Source organism: Salmo salar, chromosome 23 (genome assembly GCF_965601325.2).
Source record: "Salmo salar chromosome 23, fSalSal1, whole genome shotgun sequence".
Classification (NCBI taxonomy): domain Eukaryota; kingdom Metazoa; phylum Chordata; class Actinopteri; order Salmoniformes; family Salmonidae; genus Salmo; species Salmo salar.
The window spans coordinates 33,443,478-33,463,972 of NC_138313.1; the positions used below are offsets into that span (position 1 = coordinate 33,443,478).

The following is a 20,495-nucleotide window of genomic DNA, read 5'->3' on the forward strand; positions in this document are numbered from 1 at the left end:
GGAAAGAAATTCCACAAATTAACTTTTAACCTCTTTTGGGTATGTGGGACGTGACCGTCCCACCTGCGGGACACACTATTCAACAGCCAGTGAAATAGCAGAGCGCCAAATTAAAAACAATGAAAATCTCATAATTCAAATTTCTCAAACATAGAACTATTATACACCATTTTAAAGATAAAATTCTCCTTAATCTAAGCACAGTGTCCGATTTCAAAAAGGCTTTACTGCGAAAGCATAATATTAGATTATGTTAGGACAGCACGTAAACAAGAAAAACCACACAGCCATTTTCCAAGCAAGGAGAGGCTTCACAAAAACCAGAAATACAGCTAAAATTAATCACTTACTTTTGATGATCTTCATCAGATGGCACTCATAGGACTTCATGTTACACAATACATGTATGTTTTGCTCGATCAAGTTCATATTTATATCCAAAAACCCCATTTTACATTGGCGTGTAATGTTCAGAAATGTTTTGCCTCCCAAAACTTGCGGTGAATGAGAACATCAATTTACAGAAATACTCATCATAAACATTGATAAAATATAGAACAGTTATTGAAAGAATTATAGATACACCTCTCCTTAATGCAACCGCTGTGTCAGATTTCAAAAAAGCTTCACGGAGAAAGCACACTTTGCAATAATCTGAGTACGGCTCTCAGAGAACAACAACCGCCATTATAGAAAGGCGCAATGTTGGAGTCAAAAAAAGTCAGAAATGGTTTTATAAATATTCACTTACCTTTGATGATCTTCATCGGAATGCACTCCCAGGAATCCCAGTTCCACCATAAATGTTTGTTTTGTTTCGATAATGTCCATATTAATATCCAAATACCTCCGTTTTGTTCGCGCATTCAGACGAGTTATCCAAATGCGCCATGCTCGCGCATTTTGTTGAGAAGAAAAGTCCAAAAAGTTATACTACAGTTTGTAGAAACATGTCAAACAATGTATAGCATCAATATTTAGGATGTTTTTATCATACATCTTCGATAATATTCCAACCGGACAAATCCTTTGTCTTCAGAAAGGAAAAAGAAAGCACCTCGCGCTGACGGCCACGCGCATGACTGATCTAATGGCACTCAGCCAGACACCTGGTTGAAATGACTGTCATTCCCTTCCAGGTCACAGTAGAAGCCTGTAACAACATTCTAAAGACTGTTGACATCTAGTGGAAGCATTAGGAACTGCAAAATGACCCCTAAGTCACTGTAGTTTGAATAGGGAATTCATTTAAAAAAACTACAAGCCTCAGATTTTCAACTTCCTGGTTGGATTTTTCTCAGGGTTCTGCCTGCCATATGAGTTCTGTTATACTCACAGACATCAGTCAAACAGTTTTAGACACTTCAGAGTGTTTTCTATCCAAATCTACTAATAATATGCATATCCTACATTCTGGGTCTGGGTAGCAGGCAGTTTACTACGGGCACACTTTTCATCCGGACGTCAAAATACTGCCCCTATCCTAGAGAAGTTATTAATTAAGAAGGCACACCTGTTCATTGAAATGCATTCCAGGTGACTACCTCATGAAGCTGGTTGAGAGAATGTCATGAGTTTACAAAGCTGTCATCAAGGCAAACGGTGGCTATTTGAAGAAACTCAAATATAAAATATATTTTCAATTGTTTAACAGTTTTTTTGTTTACTACATGATTCCATATGTGTTATTTCATAGTTTTGATGTCTTCATTATTATTTTACAATATAGAAAATAGCAAAAATAAAGAAAAACCCTTGAATGAGTAGGTGTTCTTATCACCTTTTAAGGAATGACCCAGGTGCAGACAGTGTTGAAGAAACAAAAGTTTATTCTTTAAACAGGGGCAGGCAAACGACAGGTCAAGGCTGGCAGGGGTCAATAATCCAGAGAGGGTGTAAGGCATTGGAACAGCAGGAAGGCTCAGAATCAGGTCAGGCAGAGGTCGGTAATCCAGAGTAGTGGGTCAAAGGTACAGGACAACAGGCAGGCTCAGGGTCAGGGCAGGCAGAACGGACAGAACCGGGAAACTAGAAAACAGGAGCAAGGAACAAGCGGGAGCAGGGAAACAAAACGCTGGTAGGTTCTACGAACAAAACGAACTGGCAACAGACAAACAGAGAACACAGGTATAAATACACAGGGGATACTGGGGAAGATGGGGGTGGAGACAAGCACAAAGACAGGTGAAACAGATCAGGGCGTGACAGTTCTAAGACTTTGGACTGGTAGTAAAGCTGTTAATGCTAATACGCTCCCTTTTAATAAGACCATAAGACTGAAAACCTTATAGCTTAGTGATTATCCATAATTCTGTATCATTTATTTGCTCTGAGTCTAGTAAACACTACCTTTATCTAAAGGCTGCCTTATCTTGTTGTTATAACCATCACACAAAAGGTTAATAGTGTTCATGGTTTGTCCCTTCTCAGGCGGAGTTTGATGCCAGGCCAGAGTGGGGTGCTAGGTTCATGTCCCTGGCAGGGCTGTGCCAGTCAGTGCTCTGTTGCCGTGTGACTCCCGGCCAGAAGGCTGATGTGGTCACACTCGTTAGGAAAAACACCACCTCCATCACCATGGCAATAGGTGACGGTGCCAACGACGTGAACATGATCAAGAGTGAGTGTGATGGACAAAAAGGTTGACTGTGAAATTATGTTATGATTTCTGTTCAAAGACAGGGTGTATTTAACATGTTCTCTCTCTCTCTCGCTCTCTCTCTCTCTCTCTCTCTCCCCTCCTCCCTCATGTAGCGGCTCATATAGGGGTAGGTTTGGCTGGGGTAGAGGGGGGTCAGGCAGTTCAGAATGCTGACTATGCCCTGGCCAAGTTCAGTTTCCTACAGAGACTCCTATTGGTCCACGGACGCTGGTCGTACCGCCGAATTGCTGTCTTTCTGCGTTACTTCCTGTACAAAACCTGCAGCTTCGCTTTGGTGCACATTTGGTTCGGCTTCTTCAACGGCTTCAGTGCCCAGGTTAGATGGCAACACTGGTCACATTGGTTTAGCACCAGAATAATTCATATAATACTAATGGTTTACGGGGGAGGGGGTTCTGGGTGGGGAACGACCAATGGGTGGGTTTCCCTGTGGGTCCTGTTTTTGTTTCACATCCATTGGCTTATTAACACTAAAGATAACAATTCCATCATTAATAATGCATTTGTTTTTTTTATGGCAACGCTACCCATTATTTCTTGGAATTTGAAAGGCCTGAATATTGCTATCAAATGTTACAGCTGTCTTGATATCCTAGCAATGAACCAGTGGTGGAAAAAGTATACAATTGTCACACTTGACTTAAAGTAAAGATACCGTAATAAAAAATGACTCAAGTAAAAGTGTTAGTCACCCAGTAAAATACTACTTGAGTAAAAGTCTAAAAGTATTTGGTTTTAAATATACTTAAGTATCAAAAGTAAATGTAATTGCTAAAATATACTTAAGTATCAAAAGTAAAAGTAGAAATCATTTCAAATTCCTTATATTAAGCAAACTAGACAGCACTATTTTCTTGTTTTTTTAGTTTACGGCTAGCAAGGAGCACACTCCAACACTCAGACATAATTTACAAACGAAGCATGTGTGTTTAGTGAGTCCGCCAGATCAGAGGTAGTAGGGATGACCAGGGATGTGTGTGAATTGGACCATTTTCCTGTCCTGCTAAGCATTCAATGTAACAAGTACTTTTGGGTGTGAAGGAAAATGTATGGAGTAAAAAGTACATTATTTTCTTTAGATATGTAGTGAAGTAAAAGTACAAATTGTCAAAAATATAAATAAGAAAGTTAAGTACAGATACCCTTAAAAATCTCTGAAGTAGTACTTTAGAGTATTTTTATTTAAGTACTTTACACCACTGCAAAAAAAACATATTAATACAGAAAACCAGTATATAAAGGTATAATCATAATGAAACATAAGAAAAGGTGAAGACGAAGAAGGCAGAATCACTTTCCTTAAATGTATCCATAATGGCAAGAAAATTGCCTTCATTAATATGTACGCTCCAAATTCATATTTTTATTCTCTCAACAGTATATTATTAGAATTAACTTAATTCCATCCGGTTATTAGGACAGACTTGAATGGCATTTTGGACATGTGGGACAAATCTATACTGGAACAAAATATAAACGCAACATGTAAAGTGTTGGTCCCATGTTTCATGAGCTGAAATGAAAGATCCAACAAATTTGTTTACATCCCTGTTAGTGATAATTTCTTCTTTGCAAAGATAATCCATCCACCTGACATGTGTGGCATATCAAGAAGCTGATTAAACAGCATGATAATTACACAGGTGTACCTTGTGCTGAGGACAATAAAAGGCCACTCTTAAATGTGCAGTTTTGTCACACAACACAATGCCACACGTCTTCATTTTGAAGGAGCACACAGTTGACATGCTGACTGCAGGAATGTACACCAGAGCTGTTGCCAGAGAATTTAATGTTAATTTCTCTACCATAAGCCGCTTCCAACTTTATTTTAGAGAATTTGGCACAATGTCCAACTGGCCTCACAGCCGCAGACCATGTGTAACCACGCCAGCCCAAGACCTCCACACCCGGCTTCGTTCCCTGCGGGATTATCTGAGATAGCCACCCAGACAGCTGATAAAACTGAGGACAATTTATTTGTATTCATTATCGATCCCCATTAGCTGCTGCCAAGGGATCAGCTACTCTTCCTGGGGTCCAGCAAAACTAAGGCAGTTTTACAATTTTAAAAACATTACAATACATTCACAACAGATTTCACAACATATTAAGTGTGTGTCCTCAGGCCCCAACTCTACTACCACGTATCTAGAACACAAAATTCATGTGACGTGTGTGTATAGTGCCTATGTTATCGTGTGTATGTATACATGTGTCTGTGCCTATGTTTGTGTTAATTCACAGTCCATAAGGTGAATTTTACTGATTGCATGAGTTATTTGATGTGGAATAGAGTTCCATGTAGTCATGGCTCTATGTAGTACTGTGTGCCTCCCATAGTCTGTTCTGGACATGGGGACTGTGAAGAGACCTCTGGTGGCATGTCTTGTGGGGTGCATGGGTGTCCGAGCTGTGTGCTAGTAGTTCAAACAGACAGCTCAGTGCATCACAACATGTCAATACCTCTCACAAATACAAGTAATGATGAAGTCAATCTCTCCTCCACTTTGAGCCAGGAGAGATTGACATGCATATTGTAAATGTTAGCTCTCTGTGTACATCTAAGACCCAGCCGTGCCGCCCTGTTCTGAGCCAATTTCAATTTTCCTAAGTCCCTCTTTGTGGCACCTGACCACATGACTGAACAGTAGTCAAGATGCGACAAAACTAGGGCCTGTAGGACCTGCCTTGTTCATAGTGTTGCTAAGAAGGAAGAGCAGCGCTTTATTGTGGACCTACTTCTCCCCATCTTAGCTACTGTTGTATCAATATGTTTTGACCAGGACAGTTTACAATCCAGGGTTACTCCAAGCAGTTTAGTCACCTCAACTTGCTCAATTTCCACATTATTCATTATATGATTTAGTTGAGGTTTAGGGTTTAGTGAATGATTTGTCCCAAATACAATGTTTTTTGTTTTTTAAATACTTAGGACAAACTTTTTCTTTGCCACCCGTTCTGAAACTAACTGTACCTCTTTGTTAAGTGTTTCAGTCATTTCAGTCGCTGTAGTAACTGACGTGTATAGTGTTGAGTCATCCGCATATGTTTTTTCCCAGCAGTAGACTATGATCAATAATGTCAAATGTCACACTGAACAGCCACCACAATCTTTATGTCTATATTGTTTGTAATGAATCCCTTTAATGGGTAAAAATTATTTTTATTGGCTGGGCCTGGCTCCCCAGTGGGTGGGCCTGGCTCACAAATGGGTGGGCCTATGCCCTCCCAGGCCTACACATGGCTGCACCCCTGCCCAGTCATGTGAAATCCGTAGATGAGGGTCTATTGAATTTATTTCAAATGACTGATTTACTTACAGTACCAGTCAAACGTTTGGACACATCTACTAATTCAAGGCTTTTTCTTTATATTTACTATATTCTACATTGTAGAATAATAGTGAAGACATCATATGGAATCATATAGTAACCAAAAAAGTGTTTAACAAATCAAAATACACTGCTCAAAAAAATAAAGGGAACACTTAAACAACACAATGTAACTCCAAGTCAACCACACTTCTGTGAAATCAAACTGTCCACTTAGGAAGCAACACTGATTGACAACAACTTTCACATTCTGTTGTGCAAATGGAATAGACAACAGGTGGAAATTATAGGCAATTAGCAAGACACCCCCAATAAAGGAGTGGTTCTGCAGGTGGTGACCACAGACTACTTCTCAGTTCCTATGCTTCCTGGCTGATGTTTTGGTCACTTTTGAATGCTGGCGGTGCTTTCACTCTAGTGGTAGCATGAGACGGAGTCTACAACCCACACAAGTGGCTCAGGTAGTGCAGCTCATCCAGGATGGCACATCAATGCGAGCTGTGGCAAGAAGGTTTGCTGTGTCTGTCAGCGTAGTGTCCAGAGCATGGAGGTGCTACCAGGAGACAGGCCAGTATATCAGGAGATGTACTGCTGGTGCGGTTGGCCCTGGGTTCCTCCTAATGCAAGACAATGCTAGACCTCATGTGGCTGGAGTGTGTCAGCAGTTCCTGCAAGAGGAAGGCATTGATGCTATGGACTGGCCCGCCCATTCCCCAGAACTGAATCCAATTGAGCACATCTGGGACATCATGTCTCGCTCCATCCACCAACGCCACGTTGCACCACAGACTGTCCAGGAGTTGGTGGATGCTTTAGTCCAGGTCTGGGAGGAGTTCCCTCAGGAGACCATCCGCCACCTCATCAGGAGCATGCCCAGGCGTTGTAGGGAGGTCATACAGGCACGTGGAGGCCACACACACTACTGAGCCTCATTTTGACTTGTTTTAAGGACATTACATCAAAGTTGGATCAGCCTGTAGTGTGGTTTTCCACTTTAATTTTGAGTGTGACTCCAAATCCAGACCTCCATGGGTTGATAAATTGGATTTCCATTGATTATTTTTGTGTGATTTTGTTGTCAGCACATTCAACTATGTAAAGAAAAAAGTATTTAATAAGATTATTTCATTCATTCAGATCTAGGATGTGTTATTTTAGTGTTCCCTTTATTTTTTTGAGCAGTGTGTATAAAATATATGTTATATTTCAGATTCTTTACAGAAGCCACCCTTTGCCTTGATAACAGCTTTGCACACTCTTGGCATTCTCTCAACCAGCATCACCTGGAATGCTTTTCCAACAGAAAAAAATATATATTTAGATTAGTTTAACACTATTTTGGTTATTATATGATTCCATATGTGTTATTTCATAGTTTTGAGTGTCTACAGTGTAGAAAATCATAAAAAATAAAGAAAAACCATTGAATGAGTAGGTGTGTCTGAACTTTTGACTGATACTGTACAGTTGAAGTCGGAAGTTTACATACACGTAGGTTGGAGTCATTAAAACTAGTTTTTCAACCCCTCCACAAATTTCTTGTTAACAAACTATAGTTTTGGCAAGTCGGTTAGGACATCTATTTTTTCCATGACACAAGTAATATTTCCAACAATTGTTTACAGACAGATTATTTCACTTATATTTCACTGTATCACAATTCCAGTGGGTCAGAAGTTTACATACTAAGTTGACTGTGCCTTTAAACAGCATGGAATATTCCAGAAAATTATGTCACGGCTTTAGAAGCCTCTGACAGGCTAACTGACATCATTTGAGTCAATTGGAGGTGTACCTGTGGGTGTATTTCAAGGCCTATCTTCAAACTCAGTGCCTCTTTGCTTGACATCATGAGAAAATCAAAAGAAATCAGCCAAGACCTCAGAAAAAATATTGTAGACTTGCACAAGTCTGGTTCATCCTTGGGAGCAATTTCCAAACGCCTGAAGGTACCACGTTCATCTGTACAAACACTAGTACGCAAGTATTAACACCATGGGACCATGCAGCCGTCATACTGCTCAGGAAGGAGACGCGTTCTGTCTCCTAGAGATGAACGTACTTTGGTGAGAAAAGTGCAAATCAATCCCAGAACAACAGCAATGGACCTTGTGAAGATGCTGGAGAAACAAGTACAAAAATATCTATATCCATAGTAAAACAAGTCCTATATCGACATAACCTGAAAGGCCGCTCAACAAAGAAGAAGCCACTGCTCCAAAACCGCCATAAAAAAGCCAGATAACGGTTTGCAACTGCACATGGGGACAAAGACCATAATTTTTGAAGAAATGTCCTCTGGTCTGATGAAACAAAAGAAGACCTGTTTGGCCATAATGACCATCGTTATGTTTGGAGGAAAAAGGGGGAGGCTTGCAAGCCGAAGAACACATCCCAAGTGTGAAGCACATGGGTGCCAGCATCATGTTGTGGGGATGCTTTGCTGCAGGAGGGACTGGTGCACTTCCCAAAATAGATGGCATTATGAGGAAGGAAAATTATATGGATATATAAAAGCAACAGCTCAAGACATCAGTCAGGGAGTTAAAGCTTGGTCGCAAATGGGTCTTCCAAATGGACATTGACCCCAAGCATACTTCCAAAGTTGTGGCAAAATGGCTTAAGGACAACAAAGTCTCTGATTGTAAATCCACACCAGGCCTGACTAAGTCCTTTACCTCAAATCTACTGATCATTTAATCTCATTATACGCAAATGACACTTTACCATATCTAGACAATGTATATCAATCGCTACCATACACATTGAAGATCATAGATACATTTATCATAATCTCAAGTTATAAAATTGATCGAACAAAATCAGCCCAACTGCCTAATGGAAGACCCCATCTCTACCAGTGGAGGCTCCTCAGAAGAGGAAGGGGAGGACCATCCTCCTCAGTGAATTTCATGAACATAAAAATAGTGCAACATTAAAAAAGTTAGCCTTTTTAGATAAAAATATAGTAAATATATTCACGCCACCAAATAATTGATTAAAACACACTGTTTTGCAAGATCTACAGTAGCCACAGCAGCACTCTGTAAGGTAACACCATGATGTAGCCCGAGGAAAGCTAGCTTCTGTCCTCCTCTAGATACATTTATTTCAATATAAAACCTAGGCGGCTCATGGTTCTCACCCCCTTCCATTGACTTACACAGTAATTATGACAACTTCTGGAAGACATCCTCCAACCTGTCAGAGCTCTTGCAGCATGAACTGACATGTCGTCCACCCTATCAAAGTATCAGATAATTTATCTAGTACTGAAAGCATAAGCTACAGCTAGCTAGCACTGCAGCAAATAAAATGTGCTGAGTAGTTGACTCAAAGAGAGAGAAAGATAAAAGTTGAACAGTTTGAACAAATTAATTTCTTCCAAAATTAAGGACAAGCAAAAAAAGAGAGTGAGAGAGAGAAAGCGAGAGAGAGAGGGAGAGCTAGCTATATTTCCTAGTAAAACATTTTTCACTTTCACTTTCACTTAGCTAATGCAGCTAGTTAGTTTAGCCTACTCAAACACCCTGTTCAAACAGAGAGGGATGCTATGTTAGCTAGCTGGCTATGGCTATCCAACACTGGAAAAAGATGGCACCGACAGACATGGCAGCTCTGCTTCCAGCTCCTAAGCAACTTTGCAGTATTTTTTATTTTTTGTGTATTATTTCTTACATTATTACCCCAGAAAGTTTTTTGTGTTATTAGATACAGCTGGAAATAACTTTTGAATATCAGAGCGGCGGTAACTCACCTGCATTACGACCAGGTATACGACTTTTCCGAATTGGATCCTTTGTTCGAACACTCCATGGCAATTTAACTTATCACAGAGGCTGCTCCAAGACGCCACCGGTGGAGAAGAGGTATTCAGAGTGTACTTCTAGTCTGACTCAGGAGGTGTGCACTTCCTATAGGCACAAAACTCAAACAGGAAGTACCCGTGCTTAGGTCTATTCAACACTGGTCTGACAAATTGGAATCCATGCTTCAAGATTGTTTTGATCACGCGGACTTGGAAGTGTTTCGGATAGCCTCTGAGAATAACATCAACGTATATACTGACATGGTGACTGACTTCATCATTTCCCACTGTGACTATTAAAACCTACCCAAATCGTAAACTGTGGATAGATGGCAGCATTCGCACAAAACCGAAAGCGCGTACCACCGCATTTAACTATGGCAAGGCGACTAGGAATATGGTTGAATACAAACAGTGTAGTTATTCCCTCTATAAGGTAATCAAACTGGCAAAACGTCAGTACAGAGACAAAGTGGAGTCGCTGAAGACGTATGTGGCAGGGTCTACAGACAATCATAGATTACAAAGGGAAAACCAGCCACATCACGAACACCGACGTTTTGCTCCCGGACAAGCTAAACACCTTCTTCGTCCGCTTTGATGATAACACATTGCCACGCATGGCCCGCTCCCAAGGACTGTTGGCTATTGTTCTCCGTGGCTGATGAGTGTAAGATATTTAAACGTGTTAACCCTCACAAGGCTGCTGGCTCAGACGTTATCCCTAGCTGCGTCCTCAGAGCATGCGCAGACCAGCTGGCTGGAGTGTTTACAGACATATTCAATCTCTCCCCATTCCAGTCTGCTGTCCCCACTTACTTCAAGATGGCCACAGTTGTTCCTGTAGCCGAGAAAGCAAAGGTAACTGAACTAAATGACTATCGCCCCATAGCACTCACCTCTGTCATCATGAAGTGCTTTGAGAGGGTAATTAAGAATCATATCACCTCTCCCTTACCTGACACCCTAGACCCACAAGGGTGCGTGCTCAGCCCCCTCCTGTTCTCCGTGTTCACCCACGACTGCGTGGCCACGCATGCCTCCAACTCAATCATCAAGTTTGCAAACGACACAACAGTTGTAGGCCTGATTACCAACAATGACGACACAGCCTACAGGAAGGAGGTGAGGGCCCTGGTGGAGTGGTGCCAAGAAAATAACCTCTCTCTCAACGTTAACAAAACGAAGGAGCTTAAACGTACATGACTTTGAGGATAACGGGGATTAACATACATGAATTTGTCCAATAGAAACTCTTGTTTGCAACTATTGGACTAATGATTACACCTTAGATCAGCTAGATGCAGTCAAGAGTGCAAGGCGGTATTGAATTTGTCACTGTCTGTCACCTTGATTACTCAAAATTCTCTCGACCTGTGCACCTACGTAGTAGTCTTTCATTCATAGGCTAGATTGTAGTAACCTCATGATGGGTACAGAGAGCATTTAAGAATGATGTAGTAGCCTAAACCTATTGATGTTACATTGAGCTGGGTGAATGGAATATGAATGACAGTCATCCAATATGCTGTAATAGAAATAAGGCCATGTTCATTAAAAAAAGTATAATTCTCCCTCATCTTAAACGGCACCGACCGCCACTGGTCTCTACTCATGGAATCCCAATCGTTTCCCATTTTAAATATTTGGGAGTAGATATTTTTTCTTCCTTGGATAAAACCATTGTCAGAAACCTTGACAGAACGCTCAAATCAATTCAATCCAACCTCAGTAGATGGAATAACATTCCAGTTGCTTTAACCGGCAGAATAAATATTATTGAAATTAATATATTGCCCTGGCTGAATTTCTGTAGTTCAATGCTTCCCATGGCTTCCCCTTCTGGCTACTGAAAAACAATGTAACTGGTAATTAAGGTAATCAAAATGGCATGCCCATACTCCAATATTTCACAATAATGTCTTACATCCCAACCAACGGTCCAAATGTGGAAACCGTACCCTTGACAATATCATGTACAGTAATGGTTTGAGAACATTCCAAGATTTGAAAGATACATACACATTACCAGGCAACTGGTTTCTTCTATATTTACAACTTAGGTCAACTATCCTGGCCTATGGAGTCCCTCAGGAAACCCAACTCCCGAACCATCCAATTATGGAATTTATAAATAAATTACTTTTGGAAAGCTCATATTCTGAGCCAGCCATTAAAAAGTATGGTCCACAGATCTGACTGAATCTGAACGACCGTTTAACTGGAACAGAATATGGAAAAATATGACCTTGGCATCCAGTAATCTAAACCAATTTCTACATTTTAAGTTTGTTCACAGACTGTATTTAACACCAAGGAAACGTTTTATGATTAAATTGGCCCCAACTCCCACCTCTTCACTGTGTCCCCTAAATCGGGTAAGCATTTTCCTTCATATGATGTGGGAGTGCCCTGCAGTTAAATGCTTCTGGGCCAAAGTTACAAAATTAATTTAGAAGTGCTTGAATGTAAATATTCATGCTTTGCATCTATTATGTTACATAACGATGATAGCTCCTTGAGTCTCTCAATCAATCAGAGACTGTTACTGCTGGCTGTTGGCTGGGGTTGGGGGAATGGGTTGGGATGAGAAGTCTCTTCTTTTTTTGTTTTCTTTTCCTGTTTATACTTGATTTATTATTAATTAAACAAAACATATGATCATTTGTAATGTTTTTATTTTATGTTCTCTTCTTTTTTTCTTCTTCTTTGGAGTGGCAGCCCAGGTACAATGTATAAATAATGAATAGAAAATATATGGAATATGAAATTATATGAATGTAAATACCTGTAACCCCCCCCAGAAATACCCCCAAAATCATATAATGGAACTGCAACCTTTTTTAAAAGAGCCCAATGTTTTAGCCATTTTATGTGCTGTTTTCTTCCAGTCTCTGTATGAGAATTGGTTCATCATCCTGTACACTGTGTTCTACACCGCAATGCCAGTAGAATGCCTGGGCATTTTTGAGCAGGTAAGAGAAAAGAGAAAGGCATCTTTGTAAAGAGGTGTGAAATCCCAAGGGGCCCAGAGTTTCTGTTTTACTCCATGTGGCCATGGACACACTCTTGACCCTTACCATACTGTTGTTTGATCTCCTCTCTCCTATAGGATGTGAGTGCAGAGTGCAGTCTGAGTTGGCCGGAGCTCTACAAGGTTGGCCAGAGAGACGAGCTGTTCAACACCTGGCTGCTGGCTGCCACCCTGCTCCATGCCCTCTACACCTCTCTGGTCCTCTTCTTCATGCCCCTGGGGGTCTTCTACAACTCTGCCCTGGACTACCAGACCATGGCCGTCACTGTCAGCATAGCATTGTTGTTCTCTGCCACCATTGAGGTTAGAAGGGTTAGAGGTCATGGAACGGACGTAAACAGAGTTCTATGGAGTTGCACATCACTGCTGATTATCGTTGATGATTATGATACATGTATTGACATGGACATTGTGTGTCTCAGATCATTCTCCTGACCAGACACTGGACTAAGTGGAGTGTGGCTGCGATGTGTGTCAGCTTTGGCCTGTTCTTTGTGTGTACGCCTATCACTCACAGTCCCAAGCTATTTGAGAAGTCCCCAGTAGACTACTACTTCCCTGGTACACACCTCACTTCTACCACTGTCTTAACATTGGTATTTTATACTGTCTTGAACTGACTATGTGTGTGGTAATATTGAGGTGGTTGGGTGTGTCTGTCTGTGGTCTGATCAGGTGTGTCTCAGAATGCCTTCCCCAGCCCGGTGGTGTGGTTCACAGCCCTGCTGACAGCCTGGACTGCTGTCCTACCCTCCTTTACCATCCACACCCTCAACATCATCCTCACTAACCCAGACAAACATAGGGTGAGACTGCCATAGACTCTCTCTGTGTGTGTGTGTGTGTGTGTGTGTGTGTGTGTGTGTGTGTGTGTGTGTGTGTGTGTGTGTGTGTGTGTGTGTGTGTGTGTGCGCGCGCTTGCATGTGGAATGGCCATGTTACATTACCCACAGTGGAGAGAAGTCATGTTTGACCTGTTCTCTGATTTCCCCCAGGTTCACATCACCAAGCATAGGCCTATAGAGCTGCAGAAGTCTGGCTTCAGGAGAGGAGACTCCCACCGCCGCTCCTCCTACGCCATGTCTCAGGGCCGAGGCATCGGCCGTCTCATCACTTCTGGAGCTAGTCGCCGTATCACAGCTCCCCCAGTGGACAGGAGGGGAACTTTAGGTGAAAATGTCACACTAGCAGGCCAAACACAGAGCGATGATGCGCCGAAGAATATTACTGAAAATGGTTCAACCAAATAGATGGAAATGGGATTGATAATGTGTGTAGGTCCCTCCATAACTACAAGAATAATGTATTTTCTACAGCAGTAAAAACATTGCAAATAGGGCCTGTCTATAGGGTCATAGTTTAACCCATGATTTAGCCCTGGTAGTTCAGCACCTTGAACAGCAGAATCCCAGACCGTGGTGTAACTCTTCAAACGATGGTTGGATGATATGGGAGTGGTTTGTGAGGATGGCATACAGATGTACAATCTTAATTTGATCACCCTGTTGCAGGAGATACACTACATTACCAAATGTCAGTGTACTCCTGCTTGTAGAACATTTCATTCCAAAATCATGGGCATTAATATAGAGTTGGTTCCCCTGTTGCTGCTATAACAGCTTCCACTCTTCTGGGAAGGCTTTCCATTAGATGTTGGAACATTGCCAGTCAAGTTCTTCCACACCAATCTCGACAAACCATTTCTGTATGGACCTCGCTTCGTGCACGGAGGCATTGTCATGCTGAAACAAGAAAGGGCCTTCCCCAAACTGTTGCCAAAAAGTCCGATGGACATAATCGTCTACAATGTAATTGTATGCTGTAGCGTTAAGATTTCCCTTTACTGGAACTAAGGGGCCTAGCCCGAACCATGAAAAACAGCCCCAGATCATTATTCCTCCTCCACCAAACCTTACAGTTGGCACTGTGCATTTGGGCAGGTGGCGTTCTCCTGGCATCCCCCAAACCCTGATTCATCTACTGGACTGCCAGATGGTGACGTGTGACTCATCACTCCAGAGAACGCGTTTCCAATGCTCCAGAGTCCAATGGCGGCGAGCTTTACACCACTCCAGCCGACGCTTGGCATTGCGCAAGGTGATCTTAGGCTTGTGTGCGGCTGCTCGGCCATGGAAACCCATTTCGTGCAGCTCCCGACTAACAGTTTTGTGCTGACATTGCTTCCAGAGGCAGTTTGGAATTTGGTAATGAATGTTGCATTTGCACGCGCTTCAGCACTCGATGGTCCCGTTCTGTGAGCTTGTGTGACCTACCACTTTGTGACTGAGCCGTTGTTGCTCCTAGACGTTTCCACTTCAAAATAACAGTACTTACAGTTGACCAGGGCAACTTTATCAGGGCAGAAATTTGACAAACTAACTTGTTAGAAAGGTGGCATCCTATGATGGTGCCACGTTGAAAGTCACTGAGATCTTCAGTAAGGCCATTCTACTGCCAATGTCTGTCTATGGTGCTTGCATGGCTGTGTGCTCGATTTTATACACCTGTCAGCAACGGGTGTGGCTGAAATAGCCGAATCCACTAATTTGAAGGGATATGCAAATATTTTTTATATATACAGTACTGCATTTCCTGTAATGCTGAAAATGCATAACTTGTAGTGTATTTGAGGTTTAAAATGGCTTCTGAAGTTTGTAATTTACCTTATGAAATATGTATCAACTCCTACAAAAATGTCCATTAATTATATAATCCACATAATATTTCACATTTCCTGTTGTTGCAGGATTATTTTCCTGCTGTGCAAACTGTCTCAAATTAAAATCCTACATTTGTATGTTTTTCTGTTCTCTTTTGTATGCATTTTTTCTAAATAGCAGTCACCTACATTGTTAAAATAGATCAATTCAATACACCTTGGGATGCATAGTAATTGAGAGAAGATTGTTTGGATTTGCAACATACTGTAGGATGTGTGTGCCCCATGTTTTGGGGTATACATGTGTGCATTTGCCCATAGAACATTACATCCTTTCAAGAGCAAAAAAACAAACCAAACTGAGACAGCACAGATGTTTTACAATTGTTTATTTGTTCATTTGTTTCAAAACACGCAATTTACCCATATTATCCTTTTTAAGTTCTTATTTTCTGTAACGGTTATTACTCAGATTTTTTTTCCTTCTCGAAAGTATCCACTAAAGCTAAATAAAACGAATCCACAGGCTCTCCTGCTTCTGCAGTAGGAGGAGGGACAAGAGGCTCTCGGTGTGTTGGGCCTTCAACATCCTGCAGGACGCATAGGGTGTGTGTGTGTGTGTGTGTGTGTGTGTGTGTGTGTGTGTGTGTGTGTGTGTGTGTGTGTGTGTGTGTGTGTGTGTGTGTGTGTGTGTGTGTGTGTGTGTGTGTGTGTGTGTGTGTGTGTGTGATCTAACAGCAAGGGAGGCATGTTTACATGGCCAGTGTTGGAATCACTCACAGGAAACTAGAGCAGCTTTGAGAGCTGGGCATTGTCTCGCTTCAGTTGTCAGATTGTCATACCTCTGAATTCATCTTTGGTTTTTAGCAAATGCTCTGAAAGGGCAGACTCATCTGTAATTCCATGCAGGTGTGTGTATGAGTATGTGTACTGTATGTCGCCCTTGCCTTTAAAGAGTGTTCCTTCCATATGGATGTCTCTGCATTGATTGATTGGGACCTTCCTTGCCCCTGAACAGAGACTATACAGTACAACATTGTAACACATTGAACCATGTAGCAAATTGATTTAGTCTACCCACTTGGGCATGGACTCCATTTCATGTCAATGACAGTTTGGGGCCTTTCTAAAAGCTGTAAAAGCACAGTCTGGTACCCACTAGAGAGTCAGTGCTGCAGTGCCTCTCTTCTCCAGGCCCTCTCTACAGTACCCTGAGTGACTGAAGCTGCTAAACCCACTCTGGGGGAAACCGGGAAGGGGGCAGATGTCATGAAATGGAAAGGGTAGGTGGAGGATAGAAGTTTGTACACTCTGACCCAGCAGCAATGATTAAGATTGGGGGGTCAGGTGTTTGCATAGTTTTCTGTGCAAAAGCCACCAGCCAGAGCCTCATATCTCTTATGGCTGGTTTCATCAACATTAGATCAGCAGGAGGCCATGTTGGACAGGGGTCAGATGGGAAATGTAGTAACAGCTGTCTTGCATTGCACAGCACTGCATTGTTGGTTGTGTAGTTTGCATTGGGTTAATAATATAGACAAGGGGTGTCAGAGTAGGAGTGTCTCGAGGTAAGGGCTAACTGTTTGGTTTGAGTTGTTTGTAATGATGTGTTGTTTGTGATGAGATTGATGATAGGGTGTGGGGTGGTGGGTAGTAGTGGGTAGTGGGAATATTTTTGCAGTCGGCGCAGTACATCTGTAAATGACCCAGAGAGCCTCTTTTCCCGATTTCTCCTTCCAACCCCCCCTGCTGGCCTGTCCTCTCTCTTCCTTTTTCTTGTTTTGAAACTGATTGTCTTCTACCATCACAAAGACACTTGGTTCTGATTGATTAACAGGCACCAGAAGAGGGAGAGCACAGTGTGACTGGGGTGTTAACCGGATCTGACTGCAGGCAGACTGGCAACTTTACATCCCAAAGGAAGATGATGCACATATGCTGTTTGACAGTAGATGAACATTTCTGGTTGGAGGGGTCAGTTGCCAATGTACTGGTTGGTTGGTAAATGTTCGATTTTCGCTTGACAAAGATTGCAAACCAAAGAAAGATCACTTCTTCAGATAAATACAAATGCAGGCACACATACACACACAGACTGAAGAAAAGGATGGCATACAGTACATACAGGCCTGTGGCTTAGTCCCTCTGATTAACTCCAAGGAAACAACCCGGCCTTGGAAAAGCAGGACAGCCACCAACAGGACCATGTTAGTAGCCAGGCTGAGGAATGAGATTGAATGAGATTGATTGGAGAGGAGGGGTGGAACCTCCCCCAGCACACTGCCCCCTACTGTCAGGATTTATACGCATAAAAAAAAACATGGGGAGGGGAGAGGGTTGCAATGACACATGCACACAACCAGAGAATCCAACAGTGACAAAAATCTCTAAAAACAAATGCCAAATCCCGACCCCAGCCCGCCCTTTTGCCAAATACCCCCCTCCATCCACCCCAGTCTTTCCTTCCTCCTCTCGCACAAAATCACAGGTCATTCCTGTAGGTTTCTAAACAGTTATACAATATCCATGCAAAATGTTGCACCTCCCTTTCAATAGGAGGTGCTGTTTTCAATATATTAATAACATCAGGAGCACTTGAACACACTTCAAAAGTAACTGTGAAATTGTTTTGGAGAAAAGAGAACAAAATGGCAGAAGAAAGCTTGGGATGAGTAAAAAAAACATCTTCCTACGGTTGATATTCAAATGATGCTTTTTTTTTATCCGATCCAAATCCATGACATTTTTTTTGTCTTTAAAAATACACACTTCAAATAGCTGAGCTAAATATCTATCTGTGTTAAGTAGCTCTTGTAGCCCTCTCTCTCTCTCTCTCTCTCTCTTCCCTTCCTCTTCTAGCATTCTCTCCTGTCTCTTCCTCTTTTTCCACAGAAACATTCACAATGTCTTTACTTTATGAAAACATTAAGTGCATGCCGCAGCAAAACAAACAGGAAACGTAAAAGAAAAATAAGCAAACAAATAAAAACATTGAACAGTATAAAGCTTCAAGTCACAAGTTCCAAAACTAACTATCATAGAATCATAGAATCATAGTCATTTTTATCATTAGGATGATTATTTTCAGTTAATTACATAAACTTGAAAGGTTTGAGGTATTTCAGAATTAATTGTCAACAGATGCCTACCAAGTCTTAGCTCTGGCCAGGGGGAGAGGTTGATGTGTGAGTAGAGTAGACAGGATGGAGGTGGAGGGAGAGAGAAGTTGTGTCTGTCTATAATTGTAAATGACTGTTCAGGTGCCCCACGCAGCATTAGTGCTTGCACCAAGTGTGTAGGGAGAATGATATACAGTGGTAAGATATTACAACTACATCCTGGCAACTGTTGACTTCTGCCAAGCCCTTTACCTCCTCCCTCTCTGTTACATAAAAATATCTCTGTTGGGAGGAGTGAAGGGACGGAGAACAGAAGAACACCAGGCTAAGAAAACAAGGGCACCCTCTGAGCCCCTCTGACAGCAACTACTATGCAGTAACAAAGTGATTTACGGAATTCAAAGTAACATATTTTTGTCTGAAATAAATAGTGTCTAGAAAATGTTTTCTAGACTTTCTACATGATAAAGTGCTTTTATTCTAGTGTATCAAGATGGAAAGTCAATATGAAAGAAGATGCTGACACAGCCCCCACTCTGTGCCCCTTTCTGTCCATCTAATAACAAATTGTGTGTGTGTGTGTGTGTGTGTGTGTGTGCGTGCGTGCATGCGTGCATGTGTGTGTGCGTGCGTGCGTGCGCGTGTGTGTGTGTGTGTGTGTGCGTGTGTCCAGAGCAGTCCCACCTGTGGTTGAAGGAAAAAGGCACTCAACTCTATCTGCATGGTAGCCACCTCCTCCTTTGTGGTACAATGCAGCCTGACTGCACTGTACATTTAGGGTATGTGTGTTTGTGTGTCAGTGTGTGTGTCTGTAACAGCGTTGGGGCAGAGGGGGGTTCTTTTTGGTGTGTCCCCCGGGCAGCATGGGACTGGCAGGCTGGAGTAATCTTTGGTATTCGTGGCGGTTTCACAAACCACTCAGCTTAGTGAGGTAGCCACATCGGTTCTCACTACAAACAAAGGTCATTTATTCAGCCACGTACATAGAGCTGAATTCTGCCCTTGCTGAACTGTGTACCACAAATCAATTTTTCTCATCGTTCGAGACTTTAAACTCACTGCTTATAGCAAAGCGAGTTTAGAGCCGTTCTATCAAAGTATCTTATCTATTCTGCACAGTTAATCTAACTACATTGTTGGAAATGCTACAGTTGCATTTTAAGACCCCACAGATAACATCCATGTCCTAACTCCCCTTTAACCTTCATCCCTCCCTCCCCATACACACATATAATCAGCAAGGACATGTGGAGGTCATGTTGTGTCCCCTTTTCACAGCCCGTTTTTGGGGCTCAGATTAACGAGGTGCTGAAGTACAGACCGCAGCCCTGACATGTAACGGTATGAAGAATACACCGTCCATCTCCCTGCTTTCTCCTTGTCTTGGGAAATGTCTCCTCCTTGTCAATATTCACATTTAATCCAAAAAAACGATGTCCTTCATTGGTCGAGGTCCACACATCCCTCTTTTTTTCTTTTAAAAAGTCCTTTCATTTGTCTTTTTTTGATTTATCAACAAGGTGCCTTACTTATGCACGACAGAGCACAGAAGTAACAAGAGAGAGAAACTTTGTGTCTATGGTACTAATTACCCGCATTAATATTATAGAGTGAAAGAGAGAAAGAGAGGGAAAGAGAGAGAAAGAGAGAGAAAGAGAGGGAAGAGGGGGATGGGGGAAGAGGGGGTAGAGAACCAAAGATAGAATGAAAGAGAGAGAGAATTTCCTCTGTTTCAAACATGTGTCCAGTATGTGTTGGTGGATTTGTCTTTACACATATTGTGGTATCTTTGTGGTTTTGAGGTTTGGTATTGTATGCCTTAAAATCTGGTTAACGTTTCGTTTTCTAAAAAAGTAGATTCTAATTCACTTAAAAGTTGAT

At 41.9% G+C, this 20,495-nt stretch overlaps 1 protein-coding gene across 2 annotated transcripts in view; it reads left to right on the forward strand.

Annotated features, from left to right (window-relative positions):
• The window catches only part of atp8b3 (ATPase phospholipid transporting 8B3), a 33,222-nt gene extending 17,584 nt beyond the window's left edge, over positions 1 to 15,638 (forward strand). The window contains exons 24-31 of one of the 2 annotated variants that reach the window (XM_045706110.2): positions 2,431 to 2,617; positions 2,752 to 2,975; positions 12,694 to 12,777; positions 12,915 to 13,139; positions 13,259 to 13,397; positions 13,512 to 13,642; positions 13,832 to 14,006; positions 14,777 to 15,638. In XM_045706110.2, the coding sequence (XP_045562066.1) occupies positions 2,431 to 2,617; positions 2,752 to 2,975; positions 12,694 to 12,777; positions 12,915 to 13,139; positions 13,259 to 13,397; positions 13,512 to 13,642; positions 13,832 to 14,006; positions 14,777 to 14,808 (1,197 nt within the window). In that variant the 3' untranslated portion in view covers positions 14,809 to 15,638. Of the gene's footprint in view, positions 1 to 2,430; positions 2,618 to 2,751; positions 2,976 to 12,693; positions 12,778 to 12,914; positions 13,140 to 13,258; positions 13,398 to 13,511; positions 13,643 to 13,831 lie in introns of both variants that reach the window. The other variant, XM_045706109.2, reaches the window with a different exon arrangement.
• Positions 15,639 to 20,495: the final 4,857 nt, after the last annotated feature.